This window comes from Dioscorea cayenensis, chromosome 3, assembly GCF_009730915.1.
Source record: "Dioscorea cayenensis subsp. rotundata cultivar TDr96_F1 chromosome 3, TDr96_F1_v2_PseudoChromosome.rev07_lg8_w22 25.fasta, whole genome shotgun sequence".
In the NCBI taxonomy this organism is placed as follows: domain Eukaryota; kingdom Viridiplantae; phylum Streptophyta; class Magnoliopsida; order Dioscoreales; family Dioscoreaceae; genus Dioscorea; species Dioscorea cayenensis.
The window spans coordinates 2710776-2734909 of NC_052473.1; the positions used below are offsets into that span (position 1 = coordinate 2710776).

Consider the following 24134-nt stretch of genomic DNA (forward strand, 5'->3'; position numbering starts at 1 on the left):
CCCTCAACTTCTAGAGATAAAGAGATAAAAAGGTAAGAGAGATGAGCACAAGTAGTTCTTCTCTATTCAAAACAAATGGAGCTAAGGGAAGATCACTCTACAAACTTTATGCAAGCTTTATCCTTGTGTGTATCTTATCTATATTGTTCTATAGACTCACTCACATCCCTTTAGAACATTATAGTTTGACATTTGCATGGATTTCATTGTTTGCATCCGAACTATGGTTTTCTTTCTATTGGATCCTAACTCAATCCGTTCGTTGGAATCCAATTTATCATCAAACCTTCAAAGAAAGACTCTTGCAAAGGTACATACACAATAAAAAAACTTTTTGTATTGTGTATTTTTCTTTTATCACAAAAAGAAAGTGTTTTACCAACTTTTCTTTTATGTAATATGTATAGACATGGGAACGAACTTCCCATGGTTGATGTTTTCATTTGCACTGCCGATCCGGTTGCCGAGCCGCCGAGTTTAGTGATGTCAACAGTGTTATCAATGATGGCTTATGATTATCCAAAAGAGAAATTGAGTGTGTATCTTTCAGATGATGCTGGTTCAGAGCTTACATTTTATGCTTTATGTGAAGCATGCAAGTTTGCAAAGCATTGGATTCCATTTTGCAACAAGTTTGATGTTGAGCCAAGATCACCAAATGCATTTTTCTTCAAGGCTTATCATTTCTCTTCTTCCAACTTGTCTATCTCTAAGGAGTGGTCCCAAATGAAGGTGATCTATTTTGGCTTTTTCTTTATTAAAATATGTTATTAAAATATTTGTTTGTGATGATGATATTTGGCTTTTTTTCATTATTAAAATATGTTATTAAAATATTTGTCTGTGATGGTGATATTTGGCTTTTTTTTTCTTTATTAAAATATGTTATTAAAAATATATTATCTAGATAAAATGGTTTAGTCACAATTCTCTCTCATGTAGGTTGCAGCTCTGTTTGCAAATTAAAATATGTGAAGCCTTTTACCCAAAAATCCTGAAACTCTATATTAGTGGTGGTTGGTAAATAGGAGGAAGCATGAGGAGTGAATTGAAAAAATAAAATTGTAGATGGATAGTTGGCTTGTATATGATACACATATATGAGGATTATATACACACATCTTATGAGACTAGCACATGTAAATTGGATTAATTAGAAAATTATAAATGAATTATGGTAGACAATTTCTACATTAATGTTATTTTATATATATGTCATTTGATTAATTTGAGAAGAATTTTTTGACTGTATGTAGGACATGTATGAAGCGATGATCAACAGGATTGATTTTGTTGTTACACAAGGGAAGGTTCCTCAAGAACTCAAACAACATCAAGGATTTTCCAAATGGACTTCAAACATGACTTCAAGAAACCATGATACCATAATTCAAGTAATTTTTTTATTAGATATTATACATAAATTAAATTTTTTGAAAAGTCTGCTATTTTTATTTTATTTTATTTTATTTTTACTTTTATACAGATTTTAATTGATGGAAATGATGAAAAATCAATGGATGTTGAAGGAAATTTATTACCTAGAGTAATTTATATTGCAAGGGAGAAAAGACCTCAACATCATCACAACTTCAAGGCAGGCTCCATGAATGTTTTGGTAATCATTTTTTATTTTTGATTTTTGTTTTATCTAATTAAGTAAAATATTTTTGATAATTTTTCATTTAAGTAATATTAGTGTATGAGTGATAACTAACTAATCATTTGGTATATTGCTCTTATATGTTTACCATATATAGTTCATATTATGTTTAATTTGTTAGGATCATCATATCACCTTTATAATTTGTCCCTATGTTATTACTGCTACATTTTCTTTACTCCACCATTTATATATATACATATATATACATATATTACATCTCCAAGTTAGACATTGCATGCTCCAACTTGAGAGCGTTAGATTGTATAATATGAGTAGAATTTTATATTATTTTGATTATCTAATCTTTTGTTTGTTATTTATATAGAAGGATTGTAATGTTAAAAAAAAATATGAAATATGATATACTAATTTATGTTATGGAATTGTTTTTATTTTTATCCATTTTAATATTTTATATGTATTTTAAATTTTAACATAATTCTCAAAAATTAATTATTTTAATTTTTATTTAATTTGTAGTTAAGAGTATCATCACAGATAAGCAATGGCCCAATAATACTGAATGTGGATTGTGACATGTACTCAAACAACTCACAATCAATCAAAGATGCATTGTGCTTCTTTTTTGATGAAGAGAAGGGACATGAAACTGGCTTTGTGCAATACCCTCAAAATTATGACAACATCACCAAGAATGATTTATATGATAATTCCCTCAAAGTTATCAACAAGGTGATCAAGATGTTTTAATTAGCATTTAATTAACATACATATAATTAAAACACTCTCAATTAATTTTATGATTTTGTGTTTGTTTTTTTTGTTCATTAGGCAGAACATCCTGGATTGGATAGTTGGGAAGGAACACTATATATTGGGACAGGGTGTTTCCATAGAAGAGAAGCTCTTCAAGGGAGGAAATACAGCAAAGGTTACATTGAAGATTGGAAAAGAGGAGTTGATAGAAAAAGTGTGGATAGTGCTAGTGTTTTGGAAGAAAAAGTAAAACATCTTGCTAGTTGTACCTATGAGTTCAACACTTTATGGGGCAAAGAGGTATCTCTCATCACCCCCTCTTCTATTATGTTTTTAAGGGTTGAAGTATATTTTTGGTGTTTAGAATTTGTCATATTATGTGTTTAATTTAATTTTATTTTTTTGGTGAGAAGTAAAATAAAAAAAAAAAAGAGATGAGGATAGAAACTAATGGTTATGTTAATCACACAGTAATTATATAATGATGTAAAATAAATCTCATGGCATGCAGATTGGTTTGAGGTATGGGTGTGCAGTGGAGGATATTTTAACAGGGTTGGCCATGCACTACAATGGATGGAAGTCCAAATTCTTAGACCCTGAAAGAAAAGCCTTTTTAGGAGTAGGTCCCACAACATTGGAACAAACTCTAATCCAATTCAAGAGATGGAGTGAAGGCAACTTTCAGATACTCCTGTCAAAGAACAGTCCTCTTTTATTTGGTTACCAAAAAATCAAGTTTGGTGCTTGCATGGGCTACTCCATCTATGGCCTTTGGGCTGTTAACTCATTCCCAACTCTTACATACCTTCTTATACCTCCTCTTTTACTTCTCAATGGCATCTCCTTATTCCCAAAGGTATGTCTCTATATTAATAATCAATATAATCTAGCTTGCAAATATATATGATCATCAATGTCTAACTTGTTCTTAAAATGTATCATAATTTAGGTATCATCTCCATGGTTCATACCATTTGTTCTTGTGTTCATTGCTAAGCATGCATATAGCTTAATTGAGTCACTATACTCTGGTAATAGCTTCAAAGGGTGGTGGAATGCACAAAGGATGTGGGTCATGAGAAGAATAACATCATTCCTCTATGCCTTAATTGACAACATCTTGAAGCTCTTTGGTGCATCTAAATTAGCATTCACCATCACAGCCAAGGTCAGTGATGAAGATTCCTCGAAACGGTATGATCAAGAAGTCATGGACTTTGGCTCGGCCTCATTGATGTTTATGATCATCGGCACTGTTGCATTGATCAATGGTTTCTGCTTTTTTGGTGTAGTCTTGAGAATGATACTGACTGAAGGTTATGTTGATGGTGCATTGTTGATTCAAGTGGTGCTTTGTGGATTAATAGTGGCAATCAATGTGCCAATCTATGAAGGGCTTTTCTTACGTAAAGATAAGGGTCGCATGCCGTACTCTGTCACCTTTGTTTCACTTGGAATTTCAATGCTTGTTTGCATGCTTAGCATGCATGGTTTAAGCATTGCATGATTAGAAGTTAGCTGGCATCTTGCCATTGTATAACATTAGAGGATTGTAAAGTGTAATGGCACATATAAAGTAGTTCATGTGATTACATTCACTCTCAGAGCATGTTAGTTTTCTTTGTGCTTATATATATATATATATATATATATATATATATATATGATTTGAATGGACCCCAATCACCTCTTGCTTTATTGACACCGAATCTTCTGTATAATGTTTATATTTTTGCCAATGTGACGTGTTCGAATCTAGGTTGAGATATTAACTCTTCTTCTATATATCTTTTAACCAGGTTTATTCATATTTATCAAAAAGGCAAAAAAATGGGGACGAATTGCCGTTACCGAATTCAAATATTCAATTTCATTTATTTATTTTATTGAATACAAGCTCCATGCAACCCATGTGACCAACCCGGAACTTTAAAATAAAGCACAAATTGACCCTTAAATTTAGACAGATCTATTGATTATGACCTTCTTGGTTGATGTACCTTATGAAATGATATGTATCAAACACATTAATTAATTGCCAAGATAGCTTAAAGAGTCAAAACAAATAAATTTGTCAGATTTATGTGTTAAAATGAATATATGGCTTTCAACCATAAATTTATAAGATAACTGACAAATTAAAGAATTAACAGCAAATGAATTCATTAGTGAAATCCATTACTCCATCCTTCTTAAGTTACATCTCTGATTAAATAGATAATGCAAATTTCCATCTGAAGTCTTTTGATCTTCTATTTTCTCATTCAATTTGAATTATACAGCTAGGATTATTTTTTTTTATTTTGTTTATACAGATGAAGACTTGTTTAAGATTTGCATCTTTCTTAATGTTTTCAGTAATTTCTTGTCTTAACTTAGCATTTGCAATGAGGCTTGTTCTAGAGAAAGAAGAGTGCCTTTCTTATTCAGTTCCTCAAGAGAAATTTTGGGTTTTTGCTGCATTTGTAGTGATTAAAATTGATTCTTCATGAAATAATAAAAAATACGCAATCGATCTCGTGGTTTGTTTCTATCATGATTTTTTTTATTATTAATAGTCAGTATTAATTCATAGATACATATGTATAGTTTCAATTCTTTAGTAGTGTTCATTGAAATTTATCAGCTGGTTAAGGATCCATCTGGTGAGCAAATACGCGACAGTTGGGACCAAACCTAGAAAGGGCTCTACATTTCTGTTTTATCAACAAGTTCCCATTTTGAAAGACGATCGATTTCAGAGAACATATCAGAGCCTATTTGACACACATGCAACAACATGCTAATTAGGATGGCAAGTGTTCTTTAATCTGTTTGATTTATTGCAGAAATTGTTTTCTAATTGTAACTGCATACAAACATTGCATGCAGAGCATGTTGATTATTTATCACAAGAAATTAACAGAAGCTCTTCAGAATGTAGAGTATGAGCAGCAGTGGATTGAGGCTCTGACAGAACACAAAATATTCAGTAAGACCTTTGATTCTTTATCTTCAGTACCAGATAAAACAGAAATAATAATGTGTGCACGCAATGTTCTTAGTGGATTGAGGCTCTGACAGAACACAAAATATTCAGTAAGAACTTTGATTCTTTATCTTCAGTACGAGATAAAACAGAAAAAAATAATGTGTACACGCAATGTTCTTCATGGATTGAGGCTCTGACAGAACACAAAATATTCAGTAAGAACTTTGGTTCTTTATCTTCAGTACGAGATAAAACAGAAAAGATAATGTGTACATGCAATGTTCTTACAGTGCCATCTCTTCGAGAGAAAGCTTAGCACTTCATGTGTTTAGAGTGTCCGATCTCCAACAGGATAAGAAGGTGTAATTTAACTTTTCATTTCTAAGGAATAAGATCAAAGATCAATGTTTCAACAAAAACATGTCAAACAAATTGTTCATATGTGACCAGAAACAAAGATATTTTTCATTGTAACAATCTTTTGTTTTTCCAAACAATTGGTATCTTAAAAAAATACCAATGACTCGGGAACTAACATAAATAATTTATAAACTACTCCATACATTCTCAGGATACTGATCTAGCTGCATAAAGAGTATCAATTATATCTTCACAAGAAACATTATGAGAATAAGGCCGTGTTTCTGCAGAGCTTCCGGCCTCTAGACTCTGAGAACTGAATAAAGTCTTCCATCTAATGCCTGTGGCTTCAGCCTGGTCGGCGAAGCCTATCAACTTATAGGCCAGGGGCTTTCTTCGGGTATTTGGTTGGATCAAGAATTATCAGGTAATGACAATTATCTACAGTCGGTGATTGCAACTATTGTGTGGTTTACTTGGAAAGCCAGATGTAACAATATTTTCAAATCGGAGGAAGTAGATTATCACTCAGTTTCACTCAGGGCTACCGGGCATGTCAGGGAGTACCTCTGTGCCTCTAGTTTTTATTTGAAGAACAATTTTATTATGAACAATTACACATTTGCTGACAATCCTATCTTGATGATTGCTTATGCCTTCAGTGAAGAAGTTTCTTTAGCAGGTCTTGGATTTATAGTTGCCGATTTCAACGCCAAAATCATGTATTCCGGCTACTGTGGTTGTCCGGCTTTCTCTGAACAGGATGCTGCTGTCAAAGTTTCCAGTTTTGCCTTGCAGGTTGTTCTTCAAAGGGGGTTGAATTTCAAGGTCAAGACAGTGATATCCTCTGTTGCTGAAATTGTGAAGGCATGTCGGCGTGAGGAGTCTTTCGCAGATTGGAGGCTGAAGCAGCAGATTCTACAAATCCAAAGCTTTTTAGCAGAGCTGGGAAATCCTGTCATTCAATCCATTCTTTTAAGCTGGAACAGGGCCCCCTATTCATTAGCTATTTATGGTCTAACACATCATGAAGTGACTTTGTTTCACAGTGGAAGGGATCTCCCTAAGTGGCTGATGAAGAACCTCAAGTCTAATGGTTTTGTGTTTTACTAATTGTTTATTTTGTTTAGTTAGTCTTTCCCTTCTCTTTACTTTGATCTTGTAATTTGTTCTTCTGTTTTGTTGGTTTGTAATTAACTCTGTGTATACTTTTTTGGTTATTAATAAAATAGCTCATCGAGCTCTTTCCCTAAAAAAAAAACAAGACCTTAGATGCAGATGAACCGCAGATAGTCTTATAGGTATCATAATTAGTAGCTCGTGTATTGTCACCTTCTAATAGTCCAGCGAGTGGGTTAAGCATAGATATTGGATCATCCGGGTTTCTTTCCAATGTGTCCTTCAGCATCAAAAAATCATTCACAAATTCCTTCTTGCTGAACTGAACGAGCGCTGCTGTGTAGTCCAAGAAAAAGATTGATGTTACTTAGCTCGCACCGAAAACTTTAGTTATGCAATCCTTCAAGTCTTTTGGCTTGAACTTGGACAGGAAACCCCAGAGTAGGACAATGTTTGAAAATAAAACCGTAGGGTATTTTCGTTTGTAGTTTGACTCTGGTTTCTCAATACCAGTAGTAAGGTCGATTACAATTCCACTGTTCCAGCTAGGGTAAAGAAGATTGATGTAGTCCTTTAGCTTCTCATTTGCTGCCAGATTTGTTAATGGTAAACTTAGATCGAACTTTATACCCAAATGTGCACATTCTTGAGCAAACAAGCATCCAGTCATAAAAGCATCAAAACCGGCTTCATGCTTTGCACCTGAGGTCCAGTTAGATGACCTGAAAACCAAAGAATCAGGAAACAGACCAGCATCTCTAATGAATAAAATAGCTAAAATGTTCGAGCTAAGATTAGTCTGAAATTGATTTCAAACATTACAACCCAATGGTAGGTAGCTAATTAAAACAGGAGCAAAAGAAATTTGACTTGTTTTTCTATCCTCACAAAAGAAAAGTCAATTATTATACATCATGACTTCAGCCATGTGTTATTGACAGAATTATTTATATAATTTTGCAAAAGAAGAATAAATTAATTCATCAAAAGTCATTATAATAGTAGTGTTAGAGTTATGTTATAATTTATATTTGGTTAATGGGCCATATTGGGCCCATACCACAAAACCATAGTATTTCTCTATATATATTCTTGTACTCCTTTACTAATGAGATATACAAATTATTTCTCCTATCTTCACATGGTATCAGAACTCTAGGTTAAACCCTAGCCGCCACCCAAAACCCTAGCCGCTGTCACCGCCACTCCAAACCCTAGTCTTCCACCCACCGCCGCCACCTCTACCGCCAGCCGCCGTTCATCTCTTGTCGTTCTCGTTGGTCTATGGGCACCTGGTGATGTTCCTCAACCCTCACCAGTGATGCCCTTGTCTTGTTGCTGAAGGATTTGTCTTGTCGTCGTCATGTCTTTGTCTCATGAATCTTTAGTTAAGAATGTCCATTGTACCTCGCAAAAGTTGGATGGGAGAAACTATGTTTTTTTAGGCGCTAGTCCTTATGGCTCGTGAAGAAATCGTCAGACTCACCAGCAGATCCGTCGGACTCGAAGGATGCCAAGTATCGTCGATTGGCTTCTCGAGGATCGTCGAAGTGCGCTCATGGTTGACCCGGTAGTATGGAGCCGGATATTACCCAAGTGTGGTGATGTTGACTCATCGCAAAAAGCAATTTGGGAGATGTGCGATTGAAATATGGAAATGAAAATAATATCTCGTGTTTTTTTGAGTTGTATGAGCAATCTGCTTACTGAGCCGTCAAGGCGATCGTATCGCCCTCAGTTCTTCACTCACATCCGTAGCCTGTTGGATGAGCTAGATATTTACCAGCCATTAGTTCTTGATCTGGCCACCCTTCGTCGTTACCGGAATGAAGTTGCAGTCATCACATATCTTTTCGGGCTCCCTCTTGAGATGCAAAAACAGGTGAAGGGATCTATTTTGAGTTCTGAGAGAATGCTTGATCTTGCTGCTGTTTATGCTCGCGTGCTTCGCCTGTCTTCTACATCCACATCTCCATCACCCGTTGTGTCCTCTGATCAGTCTGCTTTGCTAGCTTCTCGTGGGCGTGGTGGTAAAGGCTCCTCTCATGGTGGTCGAGGAGCTGGCCGTGGTGATTCTCGAAATAGGTTTGTGTGTACCTTATGTCGACGGCCAAGCCACACTGAGGATCACTGTTGGGATAGGCATGGTTGCCCGGCAGTGGCCAATGCTAGTACCGAGGTGGTCGATCCATCACCCACTTCTAGTGCTGAACAGTTTGTCACTATCTCTCAACCTGACTTTGCACGGTTCCAGCAGCTATAGGGCACAACGTCTCACACCACAGTCTCTTCTTCTGTTTCCTCAGGTAATGCCTTTCTTGCTTCCAGGGACAGTTCCTGGATTATTGACTCTGGGGCCTCTTCTCACATGACAGGTACAAAACCCTTTTTTCCAAAATCTTTCTCCATCTATTTTTCGTTATGTGGCAATTGCCGATGGACGATCGTGCTTAGTGTCTGGAGAGGGAGTTGTGCATGTTTCCTCTCAGCTTAGACTAAATGATGTTCTTTACGTACCTGAATTTTCTGTCAACTTGCTATCCGTTTCTGCGATCACCAAACATTTGAATTGTAGTGTAACATTTTCCCTTTTCACCGTATTTTTCAGGATCTGCAGACAGGGAAGAGGATTGGTTTGGGGCGTAATCGTGGTGACGGCGTGTATACGTTGGTGCGTGATGATATTCCTCGTGGTTTAGCAGCATCTGTTTATAACTCCGAGTCATCACTCATATGACACTGTAGATTGGGTCACCCTTCTCTTAGTCGTCTTCAGCAAACTTTGCTTTGGATTTGGGTCGAGTCGTTTCAATGTGAGTCATGTCAGTTGGGTAAACATCATCGTGCTACCTTTAAACGTTCTACTCTAGTGTCTAGTCAGTCGTTATTTGATTTAGTTCATTGTGATGTTTGGGGACCTTCTAAGGTCGTCTATTTCTGGTCATCGTTACTATGTTGTGTTTGTTGATGATTTTTCCCGAGTGTGTTGGGTATATTTGTTAAAAGACCGTCGGTCTATTGCTGATGTCCTTCAAAAATTCATTTTGGAAATAAAAAATCAATTTTCCATTGTTCTCAAATGTCTTCACACCGATAATGCTTTAGAATTTGTCTCTTCTGCTGTAAATTCTTTGTGTGCGTCCTTTGGGATTATTCATCAAACCACCTGTCCACACACCTCTCAACAAAATGGAGTTGCTGAAAAAAAGCATCGTCACATCTTGGATGTTGCACGCATTCTCTTGGTAGAGTGTAATGTTCCTATGTATTTGTGGTCTGATGCTATCTTGACTGCAATCTATCTTATTAATCTTATGCCTTCTGCACCCTTAGGGGGAGAGGTTCCTTTACGTCATCTTCTACCTGATACCGAGTTGTTTCACTTATCCGCTCGTGTTTTCGGTTGTGTTGGTTTTGTTCAGGATTTAACTCCTGGTTTGGACAAGTTGCGCCCGCGTGCGCTTAAATGTGTTTTTGTTTGTTATTCCCGCACCCAACGTGGATACCAGTTGTTTCATCCAACTAGTCGGAAGTATTTTGTGTCTATGGATGTCACGTTTTTGAGTCTCAATCATTTTTTTTTGATTAAGTTTCTCACGATATGTTAACTACGTCATCTGATATTGTTCTCCCCATCCCTGTTTCGGTTCCTCCGCTTGTGCCTATGCCTAGTGTGATGCCTCCTCCAATGGATACAGATGATGGTTGTTTTGGACAGGTTTATCATCGACGCCAACGTGTACCACCGCTAGCTCCGCCCCCTCCGGTCCTCTCCCCGGACCATGCAGATCCGTCTCTTGATCTTCCCATTACCTTTCGCAAAGGTATTCGTTCTTGTAGTAAACATCCCATCTTCCTTTTTGTTTCTTATGATAATCTTCACCCATCCTTCCACACATTTGCTCTTTCCTTGTCTGCTGAGTCAATTCCTAGGAACTACCAGGATGCGCGTTTGCTTCCACAATAGCAAACGGTAATGGATGAGGAAATGGAAGCCTTGAGATCTTGTGGTACATGGCCGCTTGTGCCTCGCCCTGCTGATGCCAGCGTCGTCACTTGCCGATGGGTCTTCTCTGTCAAGCACAAAGCGGATGGTACAGTTGATCGCTACAAAGCCCGGTTGGTGGCCCGTTGTTTTACTCAGACTTATGGTGTTGATTATGCTGAGACTTTTTCACCAGTTTCTCGTCTGAATTCCATTCTCATTCTACTATCGGTAGCTATGAATCGATCACGGGCACTCTGTCAACTTGATGTGAAGAATGCCTTTATCTATGGAGGCTTAGTTGAGACAGTGTTTATGGAGCAACCTCCGGGGTATGTTGCTCAGGGGGAGAATATAGTCTGTCAGCTCAAGAAAGCGATCTATGGTCTGAAACAAAGTCCTTGTGCATGGTTTGACAAATTTAGTGTAATTGCAGTTACAGATGGTTTTCGTAGGTGTAATGTGGATCATTATGTGTTCTATAAGAATACTTCATCTGGTTGTGTTGTACTTGCAGTATATGTCGATGACATCTTGTTGACGGGTAGTGATCACTAGGGCATTCAGAGAACTAAGGAGCATTTAATGAAGCATTTCATTACACGAGACATGGGATGACCCAGATACTTCCTTGGTATTGAGTTTGCATATGCCAAAGGAAAGATGACGCTCTCACAGCGGAAGTATGTGTTGGACTTACTTGAGAAGACTGGTTTATTGGGTTGTAAACCAGAGAATACACCTATTGAGCAGTCACCACCCTTTTGGGAGACATCTTCCCCATTTCTCAAAGATCCTGGTCAATACAGACGTCTGATTGGCAAGCTCATTTATCTAACTGTTACTCGTCCTGATATATGTTACGCAGTTGGACTCCTGAGTCAGTTTATGCATGAGCCACGAGAAGTTCACTGACAGGGTGCTCTGAGGGTTCTTGCATATGTTAAAGGAGCTCCCGGGCTATGCTGGTGATAGAGGAGACAAAAAGTCTACGTCAGGCTTCTGTACGTATGTCGGTGGAAACTTGGTTACTTGGCAAAGCAAGAAATAGAATGTGGTTTCGAGATCGAGTGCAGAAGCAGAGTACAGATCGATGGCACAGACAGCTTGTGAGATGGTTTGGGTGCAGTCTTTTCTATCTGAGTTGGGATTCCCTATTACAATACCTATGCAGATGTTGTGTGATAACCAGGCCGCCATCTTCATTGCAAATAATCCAACATTCCATGAGTGTACCAAGCATGTGAAGGTTGATTGTCACTATGTTCGTGATATGGTACTGAAGGGAGTCATCTCTACGCCATATACCCAGTCGTCTGAGCAACTGGCTGATATCTTCACCAAGGATTTAAATGTTAAAGTCTTTAGTAATCTATGTAACAAGCTGGGCATGCTTGATATATATGTTCCAGCTTGAGGGGGAGTGCTAGAGGTAGAATAAACAGCTGTGGAAGATAACAAAGACAAAGGGCAAAAATTACCCGGCTTCATCTGCTTGAATTTCAAATTTCACATAAGAAGCATGTGCAGATTTCACTGAATAAGAAGAGACTTCTGGGCAGAGCAAAGAGAATGCTGAAGACAATGACTTGCTGCTTTTCTTCATCAAATACTGAAGTGCATGACTTGAATTTAGAAGATGCATGGTATCCACAATGTTAGGAAAATTCTCATGGACGGATAATGCAAACTCCATTATTGATGAAGGAAGAGGACCAAAAAATTTGCTATATACATGTGCAATATCTGCATCATATACAAATAAACAAATGAGGACAAAAATAATAACTGCAAGCAAGTTATCACCAGAATCAAAAAGGTACCTAGAAAACAATTGTGTCCAACAATCAATTTCTGTTCGGATACAAGGCAATCAATAACATGGCGCAACCCCACAGCAGATCTGACTCTTGCTTCCTTGCTCCTATGAAGATCTTCTAGAACTTCCCTCTACAAGAGAATAAGAGAAAGGAAAAATGCCTCAGTATTCACTCTACAGTGTGGGATTTATTAAAAATATTCAGTAATGGGATGAAAATTTACTAAAGGACGAACCATGAAATTTTATCATATTTTGATCATTCATGGGGAGATCTTAAAATGACAGTGACAGGTTTTAGTCAGTCATGTATAAGCATGCCATTGAGTGATGCATGGCACAGATAGTAGAAAACCACTGCTGACGAAAAGATATATTCCAGCACAAGATTCATAAGATATACATTTGCTCATTTTAGAATCATGAAGTTAGTAAAACCCCAATGCTGACTCAAACCTAAAGGTACAAAATTGTTGAAAGAACAATCGAACTTATAAAAAGAAAAGGTGTAATGCCATCAAGAAGTTTTAATATGATAAAGTATATCACTCCCATTGCATACCATAAGCAATGCCTTGTCTTCCTCAGAATCAGTATACACCACTTTCTTTTCAAATACGACCTCTTCACCAGGTGTACCAATGAACACAAGATCTTTGAATTGTTTCCTCAATACCTGGCCATCAACATAAAGTCAAAATCCAAACGTTCAAGCACAAATTTAAATTGTTCACATAGAAAAGCAAAATAAAGGTAAAATCAAATATGTAATTCTAAGAAATAGTCGGCAAAATTATTTTCATCTGATATGCGTCTTTGTAATGTTGGCTGAAAAAACCCAAGCGATAGTGCATGCCAGGAGTAATAAATTCTTCTGTGATAAATGTTTTGATTACTTCCATAGCGTTTGATGCCATAATTAAAGCAAAGATTTTGGTGTGGTAATGTGAAGTTATACTGCCTCTGCCAGGGTAGAGGATAATTATCCTATTTGCAGAATGAATCAAAATTTTAATTGGTAAGTTCAAGGTTGCCCAGAACCAATGCTCCATGAGTAAGACATAAAGTTAAACTCAAGGTTTTACAAACAAAAACTTCCAAAATATAAGCACATGAATGGCTAATCTCACCCAATAATCTCATGTTCCTTGCAGTACATGTAAACTCCTACAACAGCATGCCAAAAGAACCAACAAATAAATAAATAAATAAACATGTAAATGCTCCAACCATCAGTAAGCAATTTAGCTATACTCAACACAGCTGTCTTTGAATAAAATTAAATAATAATTGAGACCAAAATTAATGAGTATATCATAGACCACAGACATGGAACTTTCACACTACATCTACAAAATATAAAACCCAGAAATCAAAGCAATAGTTGGCAGTTAAAGTTAACCAAAAAAAAAAAAAAAGATTACCAATTGAATCAACTTCATTTGGTGGGAATTAAAACCATTTAATTCAATTGCTGGTCGCATCTTAAAGAAAACTGTCTGAAACTGAGACGTCACACACCCTGGCTCTTCTTTTAAGTAGTGGTCTGTATAACTGTTTTTCATAATTCCATTGCGCCATTCATGGAACCTGTTCTTTATCCTTTCTGTGAAGAGAAGGTCTGCAGTACTCACTATAGGTATTTCTAAATTTTCTTGTGAGGTATTTGCGGAATTAGTCAATTCATTCTCATATGCTGAAGATAACTTGCTAAGTGCCTCTGCTTCTTGTGCTCTGGATAAATAAGATATTCCTGAGATTAGCCAAATGCTGTAAATTATAAATACAAGCATTAGAAACACCTTCAGAATAATGACTAACCTAACATATACCCCCAGCAGACATAAACATCAATATTTCAGACACAGAATATCATATGCTAATAATTCTCATTAGAAACAGTAAGTTTGAAAATATACACTCACAGCAAAGGAAAAAAATAGAAGAAGTGAGTATTTAATTGAAGTTTTACACTAAAAAGGAAAATCACTTTGGAAGATAGAACCTTCAAATACATATTATCATAAAACTCATACCTTCATGTATGCATGCATTGAAGTCAAATTGGTATTTAGCTAGAAAGTTCATTGATGTCGTCTGGCAAAGAAATTCATATGCTGGACCATCAAGTGGTAGCTCTTTCCGAGGAAATACAAAGAAATTGTGCCTGCCAAGTAATGAAGTTGAGAAAGCAGTCTTATGAAAAAAATTCAGAAGACATAGCCACAACCAGTTTTATAATTCTACTGATCCTCAGATTGTCCTAGTCTAATCTTTTTTTCTCTTCTTGCATGATATCTAGATCGTAGATCTCTGTTATACATTTGTTTAGAGACTCCTGACTGGAAGAACAATAATTGCAAAATCACAACAAACATTTTCAAGCAAGTCAAGACATATATAACAACATTTATAAATGTCCCACCAGTTCTAAGTTATCCACCTCAATTTGTTAATTGAAGCATAGATGAGAACTATATGTCTCTATAGGAGCAGAGCCCTGAATATACTTAGGCCACAAACAATCATAACATATGACCTCACAAAATTAAAAACTAACATAACGGACTACCCAAACATAACAGTCATATACAAGGCAATAGTTTAACACCAAAAAAGTATTCGTTTAATAATCTTACAAAATAACAAAAATATATTGATCCAAATTATACTCTCTGTTACCAATGACAACATCTAAATTAGGGTTGACAAATATCACATAAATAATCTCTGGACAAACTTCTACCAAGAGGCACCAACTTGCAGATGATAGATCAAATTATGGGGAAAGAAGGCTAACATAGAGACCTCATAACTGTCTAGCAAACAAATGAAGGACCTAGGTAAATAAGTATCAATGCTACAAGATGTGCATAAGCCTCTTAGCCCTAAACACACATTATACAACGTTATTTTTAATTTATTACATTAAGAGTAAATCATATAATGTTCATCAAGCACAGAACTATGCAAAAGTAATGTGACAGCAAAAGCCGCATGTAATAATTGCGATGCGAGCATCATAACAGTCATCCTCTATGAGAGCATCATGATAATAGCATAAAAATCAAACTTATAAAAATTTGTACATTCATATAAAAACAATACATCATCTACAAGTATGTCTCTCATTTATATATGCTCACAAAAGAAATTGATCATGCTTTTTTCAGACTAAGAATGTTCATTGGATATAATACAATAATTTTGTGTATGTGATACAAGCACCCTCAATTTCATGAATAGAAATAATGTATCTAATACTTTCAGGCCTTGATGGTTTATTTGTAAACACTCCTATATATGATAATCAAGACAGTAAATCCTTACATCAGTTGTCATATTCATGTAATAATTGTCATATTCCTTTACATCATACACTCTCTTCATATGGCATTAGCAGTTTTATTGTTATTATCACCATTCAAAAACTGTCTTTGTAGTCTATAAATGGTCTTTTGTTAGGCACAAAGATATGGTGGTTCTAGTCATGAAATTCTTAATTGTTTATGGCTTTACCTTTCTCACAGGGATCTGGTGGAAAAAGTATCTATGGTCACACATTTAAGGATGAGAATTGTAAGCGTAACTTGTTCTCTTTGATCCGCTGTGTCAGCCATTGCTTATTAATCATGACTTATTAGCTTTTGTATTTCAAAAAATGTGCAATGGTTCATACTGGTCCTAGAGTTGTCAACATGGCAAATGGGAGGCCTAACACAAAAAGCTAATGATATAACCCAAATCATGGCCAAATTTATCATAAATTTGATCAATTAAATTATCACATCTTCATTAACTTAATAATTACTACCAGATGTCATGAGGCTTCTTGTCAGAATAATAGATGGCATTTTTATAAGCTGAAATTTCTTCTTTTACAAGAACTACATGTGAATCACTCTTGGAATTATCATGATAATTACAACCATAAAAAAATCCAAATTCAAAAAGCAATTATCCGCAGAGGTCGCTGGGTTCACAATGAAACTAGCACAGTGGGCCTTGTCGGCCATTCCCGCATATTGATGAGAAAATGGCATTTATCCTTTCAGATTCATATGAAGCATGATTCAAATCACCACTAATAAATCTGACAATATCTCAAACTAAATTAAAAAATAAAAAAAATTATAATCATTTCTCTACCCTTTCTCAGCGTCATCCACTCCATCCACAACTCAGCGTCATCCACTCCATCCACAACTCACTAAAACAGCATGTGGAACAATGGCTTCTCCTCTCATCCCACTCACACTAGAACATCACCATCAATCATCTTCACTTTTTTATCATTTTCTGCTGCTAGTTATTTCATTTTTTAAATTAAAAAATAAAGAATCCCATGAAACCTATCTGATATGAATTGAACACTTCTAACTCTATAAAATGTGCCACTGGAGATGTGAGTCTTCAAGAAATTAATAGAGAGAGAGAGACAAAGAGAGAGGAAGTTTCCAAAGAAGAGAAGGAATAATGGTGAAGGAAGAGAGTGAGGTGGTTGTGCACCGTTCAGGTTAGCCTTATACAAATCCACCTCCAACACTATTGTTTGACCGAACTGAACTCCGACGATGGTCTTTCTACCATGCACAAATCACTGAGTTTATGGTCACACACCTCTTCTAGCAAAACTAATGTATCATCCATAAATTAAAAAAAAACCAGAAGAGAAGAACCAAACCAGAATAGAAGAAGGAACCCTCTTCTCGACAGCAAGTATGAATGACTTCCTTCTTCTTTAGCGCGATCATAGTCAGTGCATCAGCATTGGTGCTGATGACTTTCAACTGAAGCAACCAACCACTAGATCTGAAGCTACTCTCACCTTCACATGGGAATTGATGAATCCCTCACATGTTATCACGTGAGGGATTTCGGCTGCATTGGATTTGGTTTTACGGTCAAAATGACCGTAAACCAAAATCCCTCCACCATGGTATTTTGAAATCCTATAGAAAAGCAAATCTCTAAAAACAATCACATGATTTCAAAAACACAAGGGATTTCGAGTTACTTGTAACTCCAAATCCCTTGAAACAAACACATTTCAATTAATTTATGAATGTCAATCATATCTTTTAAATTCCCACCAAAAACAAAAGATACCATCTAATAATAATAATAATAAGTAACATGTTATTGATTAATAATTACACAATAATAGTCCTTTCCAACTCTCTGAAATTATCTTCAAATCTCGTTGTCACTGTAACAGTTAATAGAAACTTACAATGCTAACAATAAGTTACTAGACCGAAACGAATTAATTAATCAACCATTTAATTATGCATATACATACATAAATAATAAGAAATATTTTTAGGCAGAAATTTTTACAAACAACGTAAAAAGAGGATCAAAATAATGCTGAGATAACTCTACAATTCGCTCTGATTATATATGTTAGATTTATATTTTTGGTACTAGTGGGTCTTATATAGGCTCTATATAGGGTTTAGTGGTTTTACACCAAAACGTCTCAAGACTTAGTGGCTCAACCCCTATACCTATATATAAACTCATTACACTTCTATCACACAATTGATGTGAGACAATATTTCCAACAATATATATGCTATAAGAGTCCGCTCTTGGCATCTCTTCCCCTTCTTTATCTTGCCCATCTAGGCTCCTATTTTTCTTTTGTTAAAGCTTTCGTAGCCCCTGGATTTTCTAATCAAATCAAACAAAAATCCATTAAATAAATAAAATTTTTAATTTACAAAATTTTGTTTTTGAAATTAATTTATGATATTTATTACAATTTTCAGTATTCCAACCTAATAAAAAAAAGGAGTGTAGAAGGAAAAAAAAATAAAAACCTAATAAAATCATCTTTAATATCATTTAGTAAAGATACAAACTACTTAAAAAAACATTTGTACCATATTTATTTAAATTTCTATAGTGCCAACCTAATATATATATATATATATATACATATATGTATGTGTGTGTGTGGAAAAACCAGAAACAATAAACATATCGAAATTAATCAAGATTTGTTTTTTATAAGAAATAAACACAAATAAATGGTCAGACTAGAGTAAATCTTCATCATTTTATGGAAACCTTGGTGAAACTAATGACTCCTTTTGAATTAAAGTTTCGAAAGGAAATTAAGAATACGCGATTTGAACTACATGTCTGAATATATTAATGAAATATATGTGTTAACTACATAGGACCCTCACTAACAAACCCACAATATCTTACCCAATGGACAAAAATTTATACCAAATAGTATATTCTTTTAAGAACAACCGATAAAAAAATCTTTCATATCTTTGACTTAAAATACAGACTAATTAGATTAAAAGTGGTGTTCCTAAAGCAAAGCTTTGTCCAAAATTAATTTATGCTACTTATTAAAATTTCCAATTCCCCAACATAACCAAAGAGTGAAAGTGAAAAAGAATTTCAAAAACCAATAAAGACCCAACAAAATAATCCTCAACATCTTTGACTAGAGAAAGAGAAAAATTACATTAAAAGTCGTGTTTGAAAATAAATTTTTCTCCTCAAATTAATTTATAGTGTTTGTTTAAATTCTCAGTGTGCTAATCTAATCCAAAAAAACAAAGGTGTCAAGAAAAATGGAAAAAAAAAACCAATGAATGTGTCCAAATTCAAAAAAATCTGTGTTTTTTGTGGTAGTAGCTTAGGGGAGAAGAAGGTTTAGTCGTTGATCTACTATGTCACCTTGACAGAATAGATGATAGGGGCTTATTTCTTCGAGTTTAAGGGTAAGTCTTATTCTAGCCTTTGGGTTTGGATTTCTCGAGTTAAATTGAGAAGTTTCTTGAGGAACTTAGCCTTAGACAAGGCTGGAGCAACAATGGACTTGAATCCCTTGTTATTTCTCGGTTTTGGCAAAGAACTGAAGTTGATTCTTCATCGGTATAGTTAGGGCTTGCATAGAGCCAAAGGTTCTTGGAGAACCCTGTTCTATCTATGGCTATGGGGAGTAAATGAGCGAGGTTAGCTCATGGGTTCATTTGAGTTCTTTTAGAGGTCGGTTTGCGAATCCTAGGGGCTCTATTGCGTATTAGGGTGGCATGTTCTATTTTATTTCATTTGAAAAGCTTTGACTTCCTTTTTATTGTTGATTTAACTTGTCGCAGTAGGTGTGACCTTAGACAAGGGCAAGGAATCTATGGACAAGTAACACAGTCTGTGGGTGGGAACGATTAATATGCATAGTTTACTTGTTTTATATACATCCTACTTATATATATATATATATATATCATGTTGGGAATCTTGTGTTATGAATATTGGTTTCCTTTTAGGTGTTTTCCTCAATGGATTGGTTCTTGAAAAATACTTTTTGGTATGGTATAGGCTTGCTGAAGGGTTTTCAAAAAGTGGGTTTTGAATGTAAATTGTATCTTTGGAAAAGAAGTTTTGTTAAATTGATTTATAACCTGTGGTAGGCGAGAATTTATCTTTCTTGGACGTTTAGGCTGGTCATTAATTTTACCTTTTCATTTGTATGTTTGATTTGGTTTTGTTGTATCTTTGAAAAACCAGTTTGGTTAAATTGTGTATATTCTTTGTGTAGACTATTGTATTTGCTTACGAGCGTCATATGAATTACAGCCATCAGACATGTTGTTTCTTTTATCTTTGGATGGTTGATGCCTGTGGTTGGTGTACTGGTCATAAGCCTTTTGGTGGTAGGGTCAGTGAATTGGGTTTGTTGGTGATATAGGGCTATGGCCCTGACTATTTACAGGTAAGACTGCCCGCAAAACATGGGCAGAGGTGAGAGGCAAATAGTACCAAGTTAGATATAGGGCTATGGCCCTGAATATTTCATAACTTTTCCAAAGACAATAACGTCTTAATGCTTGTGCAACCAAACATAAGTTAGAATTTGCAATTGCATTATTTTTTTTCTTTTAAAGTAAAAGGAGTGGATAAACCAAAAGTTTATTAAAGGAAAAAAATCAACATGAAATAGCACAAACATGCAAATAGTAAATAAAAAAATTACATAGCTCCAGTGGAGGTGGAAAAAACAAACCAAAATACACAAAATATAATTTAATAAAAAAGAAAAAATATCCTTGTAAATATCACTTTATTCTTTAGAATATCTAATTGGTTCTGGATTAAAGTTCATCATGATCACGGTTTGTTTTAGCTTCATTTTGATCATGTATATCCAAACCCCTATTTGCACGAGGTAAGATGGGAGCTAAAGAGGGCCAATTAGGGGCTATTTCTTTCACACCACCAATAAGGTAGTCGGTATTTGAGCCAGGAGAAAAGTGGAGAAGCGCATATTTATTTCCCTTGAATAGGTAGGCCTCATTTGTGTCATAATGTGAAGCAAACGCTGCATCAATCCCACTTTCAAAAATGGTACCTTTTAAAGGATGAAATCCTCCACTGATAGAATGGCTGTCGATTTGGCGGAAAGTAGCGAAGTTAATACGGCTATACTGGCTGCCTTTAAATATGTAAGCTTCATTTTCCTTTGATGACTCAAATGCAGCATCAACACCCTCCGCAAACACTGTACCTTTAAAAAAAGGGAACATCTTTGTAATGGTCATAGGCCCTTTTGTTATCATGTCATTTGTAGTTCCTGGTTCGAAATGCATCTTTGCACAAAGATTCCCAGAGAAGATAAATGCCTCATTCCCATGAGCAAAAGCACAATCTATTCCGTAATCTGCAAAACTTGTTCCTTGAAGTGATTGAAAGCCATCAGAAATAAGGAGAGGTCCATTCAAGATCTTATCATCTGTGGTACCCGGAGCATAGTCAAGTCGCACATACTCATCTTTCATGAAAAGAAATGCCTCATCTGAGTCTACTGAGCGAAATGCGGCATCGATGTAGCTCTGTACACCAGACACATCTTTTGAATACCAATCAAAAGTATCTGTAGCATTAGACACTAATTGTTCCACTTGTTGCGAGAACTCACGTGGAAAAATTACAATCGTTAGAGGCCTAGAACGACGTTCTTCATCCCTGTAATCAAATACTGGCCTTTGAATCTCAAGCAATCTTGATGGACTTGATTGTGGATTAAAGTTCCGATTTAGTATTATTCGGTTATCTACTCTTTCACGTCTTGTATACCTGTATTTATTTGTTTTGATGAAGTGATTATACATATGTTAGTTTAAATATATATATAGGGATAATAAGCTATCATTAATGTTACAAAATATGTAAGTAAAAAATTAAAACATTGAAATGCATCAGAGAACAAATTAAATGGATCGACAAATATTAATTGGGTTTAAATCAAGCTAGGAAGTAATATAATTACCTTCCATCACCAACAAGTCTAAACCGTTGAGCAGAGCGAATATATTGACGAGAAATGCCAGCAACAAAACAGACCTCATCTTGTGAAGGGTATCCATAACGATCGCCAAGAGTTTCAGCAACATCAATACCACCAGGAGCATATATCTCATATCTAAATACTTCCCTCTCAGCACCATTCTCAACGCTTGGATGCCATCCACTGTTACGTGTAGTACTAACAAACGTATGGGTGGCTGGCCGTCTAGAATCAAGGGGTCTCCCACCATGGTGTACATAGTGATCCAGATTATAATAAACATTATCAGTAGTATTCTCTTGACGCCTCGCTTGAAATCCATTCATAAAGACCTCTTGGTAGGGAGTAAGATCCCAACGAAAGACATGGTGAAGAATATCATGTTCTTCGTCGCTACTTCTGTAAATAATGTCTGACAAAGGTGGATCTTGAACATGGCAATTGAAATAATAAACTGTCTCAACTAAAAATTGAGCCGCATGTTCATCTGTGTTATTAACAGGTTGTTGGAAGTTCGCTGCGCAACCTCTCCACAATGAATTTGGTTGGAAAGACATTGAGTTTCTCTTCTCAGCTGTAACTCAAAATTAATAAAATACTGAAATTAAGTTGATTCTAAATTAAGAAATGAATCAAAATTTGGTGAAAATCCTATTTGAGCAAATATTAGATCTTAAAATTGTATCATTACTGGTGTAACTATTTATGCCATGAAATGAAAGGTTTGCAACAGGAAGTAAAAAAAAAAACAGTTGCCAGAACATGGACAACCGTAATAATATTTTCACAAAAATAATGATCATGCTTACATCCATTAGCTAGAAAGAAAAAAAAGGTTGGCAAGGAGTATTATTTCAAAAAAGAATATTATAGCATTATCTTATTTTTAATTCTCAAAACAATATAGGTCAACTTGAAGTTTGAAATATGAACTAAAACCTGCGATCAAAGGCAGGCAAAAGTATCCGACTTTTCTTTCACTGCTATGAACAATAGTAGAGAAATGAATAATTTTTTAAGGAAAAAGAAAGAAAAGCATACACCCTTAATTTAACAAGAGAGGCATTTAATTATCTTATATAGATATAATAGCACCAAATTTCATGGCGGTGTTTTGTTAAGTGAGAGCCACATATATTGGAAATAAATGACCATCATATATTTTTTTTAAATAATAGGCGATAAATATTTTTTTTTATGAATATAAATAGTATTAAATAGTACTAAAACCCAGATGTACAGTATATGCAGAGTATAAAAATAATATAAAAATCCCGGGATGAACTCTGTATAGACAGTACAGGGAATAGTACTGTCGGGAAGGGATTTGAACTCATGACCTCCCTTCTTACACTTTGGTGTCATACCGTTGGGCTATCCAATGGTTGACTGACCAGTATATTTGATGAAGGCTCTTTGGAACAAATGAGGGGGAAAAATAAATATAAAGAAAAAGAAACAAGCATTTCACAGATATTTTGAAAAAAAAAATCTCTAATTTAACAAAAAGATATTTTTTATTCAAAAAAAAAAAAAAGATATTCATCAAAGCTTCATGGAACATCAATGCAAAGCATTAATTTAAACATATGTAAGAACATCAAACATCAGGGAAGCAATGATAATCGAGCATATGACAACCGCCACTACATACTAAACTAGAAAAAAGAACAATAAAAAAGGCTTCAAAAAGAACTCCAGAGATTTAACTAGCATTGGAAGAAAAATATATCTACCTTCTTCAAGAAAAACTATAAAGATTGAGGGCTATGAGTGAAAGACCGAGGGTCAGCCGCTATTTATAGGGACGATTGGGAAGGTCTTTGTCTTGCTTTGAAAATGGCCGGCCCCATTAAAAGCTGTCTGTCTCTGCAGTAGTGTGTTATTGTGACCAAACGCTTATAATTTCAATTCCACCAAGCATTAATTTTTTGTTATTAAATTATATTTTCTTTACATACCCGCATGCAAAATAAAAGGATGCATATACATTGAATGGATTTTTTTCCATTTCAATAATATCTTGACAAATAGTGATTCTTATATATGTATATATATATGCATACGGTATTGTATCATTAAATTATTATTGAAAAGATCTCTTTAATTACCACAAACTAGATAGAACTATATATATCTAAAATAAATTAATTTTACAATTTGGGAAAATTTAAGTGCAAA

General features: G+C 35.3%; 3 protein-coding genes across 6 annotated transcripts; 1 reads left to right on the plus strand and 2 right to left on the minus strand.

The window, feature by feature from the left end:
* Nucleotides 1–4000, plus strand: LOC120257125 (cellulose synthase-like protein E6). Of its 4 annotated transcripts, none has more exons than XR_005535545.1 (9): nucleotides 1–310; nucleotides 408–732; nucleotides 1257–1394; nucleotides 1487–1618; nucleotides 2147–2359; nucleotides 2459–2683; nucleotides 2895–3242; nucleotides 3425–3580; nucleotides 3679–3798. XR_005535545.1 is itself a non-coding variant. In XM_039264734.1 (9 exons), exons 1-9 carry the CDS (start codon nucleotides 42–44, stop codon nucleotides 3698–3700), a joined length of 1917 nt encoding a protein of 638 aa, XP_039120668.1. In that variant the 5' UTR covers nucleotides 1–41; the 3' UTR covers nucleotides 3701–3844. The 4 variants fall into 4 exon arrangements, 3 of the variants coding, with proteins under 3 accessions (XP_039120668.1, XP_039120662.1, XP_039120670.1); XM_039264734.1 differs by having other exon boundaries at nucleotides 3336–3580; nucleotides 3679–3844; XM_039264728.1 differs by having other exon boundaries at nucleotides 3336–4000.
* A 2992-nt stretch (nucleotides 4001–6992) lies between these two features.
* Nucleotides 6993–17449, minus strand: LOC120282869 (poly(A)-specific ribonuclease PARN-like). The gene is made up of 7 exons (XM_039289706.1): nucleotides 17325–17449; nucleotides 14677–14807; nucleotides 14065–14393; nucleotides 13203–13316; nucleotides 12645–12771; nucleotides 12303–12567; nucleotides 6993–7558 (listed from the first exon to the last, which is right to left on the minus strand). Exons 2-7 carry the CDS (start codon nucleotides 14726–14728, stop codon nucleotides 7204–7206), a joined length of 1242 nt encoding a protein of 413 aa, XP_039145640.1. The 5' UTR covers nucleotides 14729–14807; nucleotides 17325–17449; the 3' UTR covers nucleotides 6993–7203.
* A 3203-nt stretch (nucleotides 17450–20652) lies between these two features.
* On the minus strand, nucleotides 20653–23708 carry LOC120251540. Its single transcript, XM_039260095.1, has 3 exons — nucleotides 23690–23708; nucleotides 21936–22527; nucleotides 20653–21742 (listed from the first exon to the last, which is right to left on the minus strand). Exons 2-3 carry the CDS (start codon nucleotides 22508–22510, stop codon nucleotides 20761–20763), a joined length of 1557 nt encoding a protein of 518 aa, XP_039116029.1. The 5' UTR covers nucleotides 22511–22527; nucleotides 23690–23708; the 3' UTR covers nucleotides 20653–20760.
* Between the last annotated feature and the right edge of the window lie 426 nt (nucleotides 23709–24134).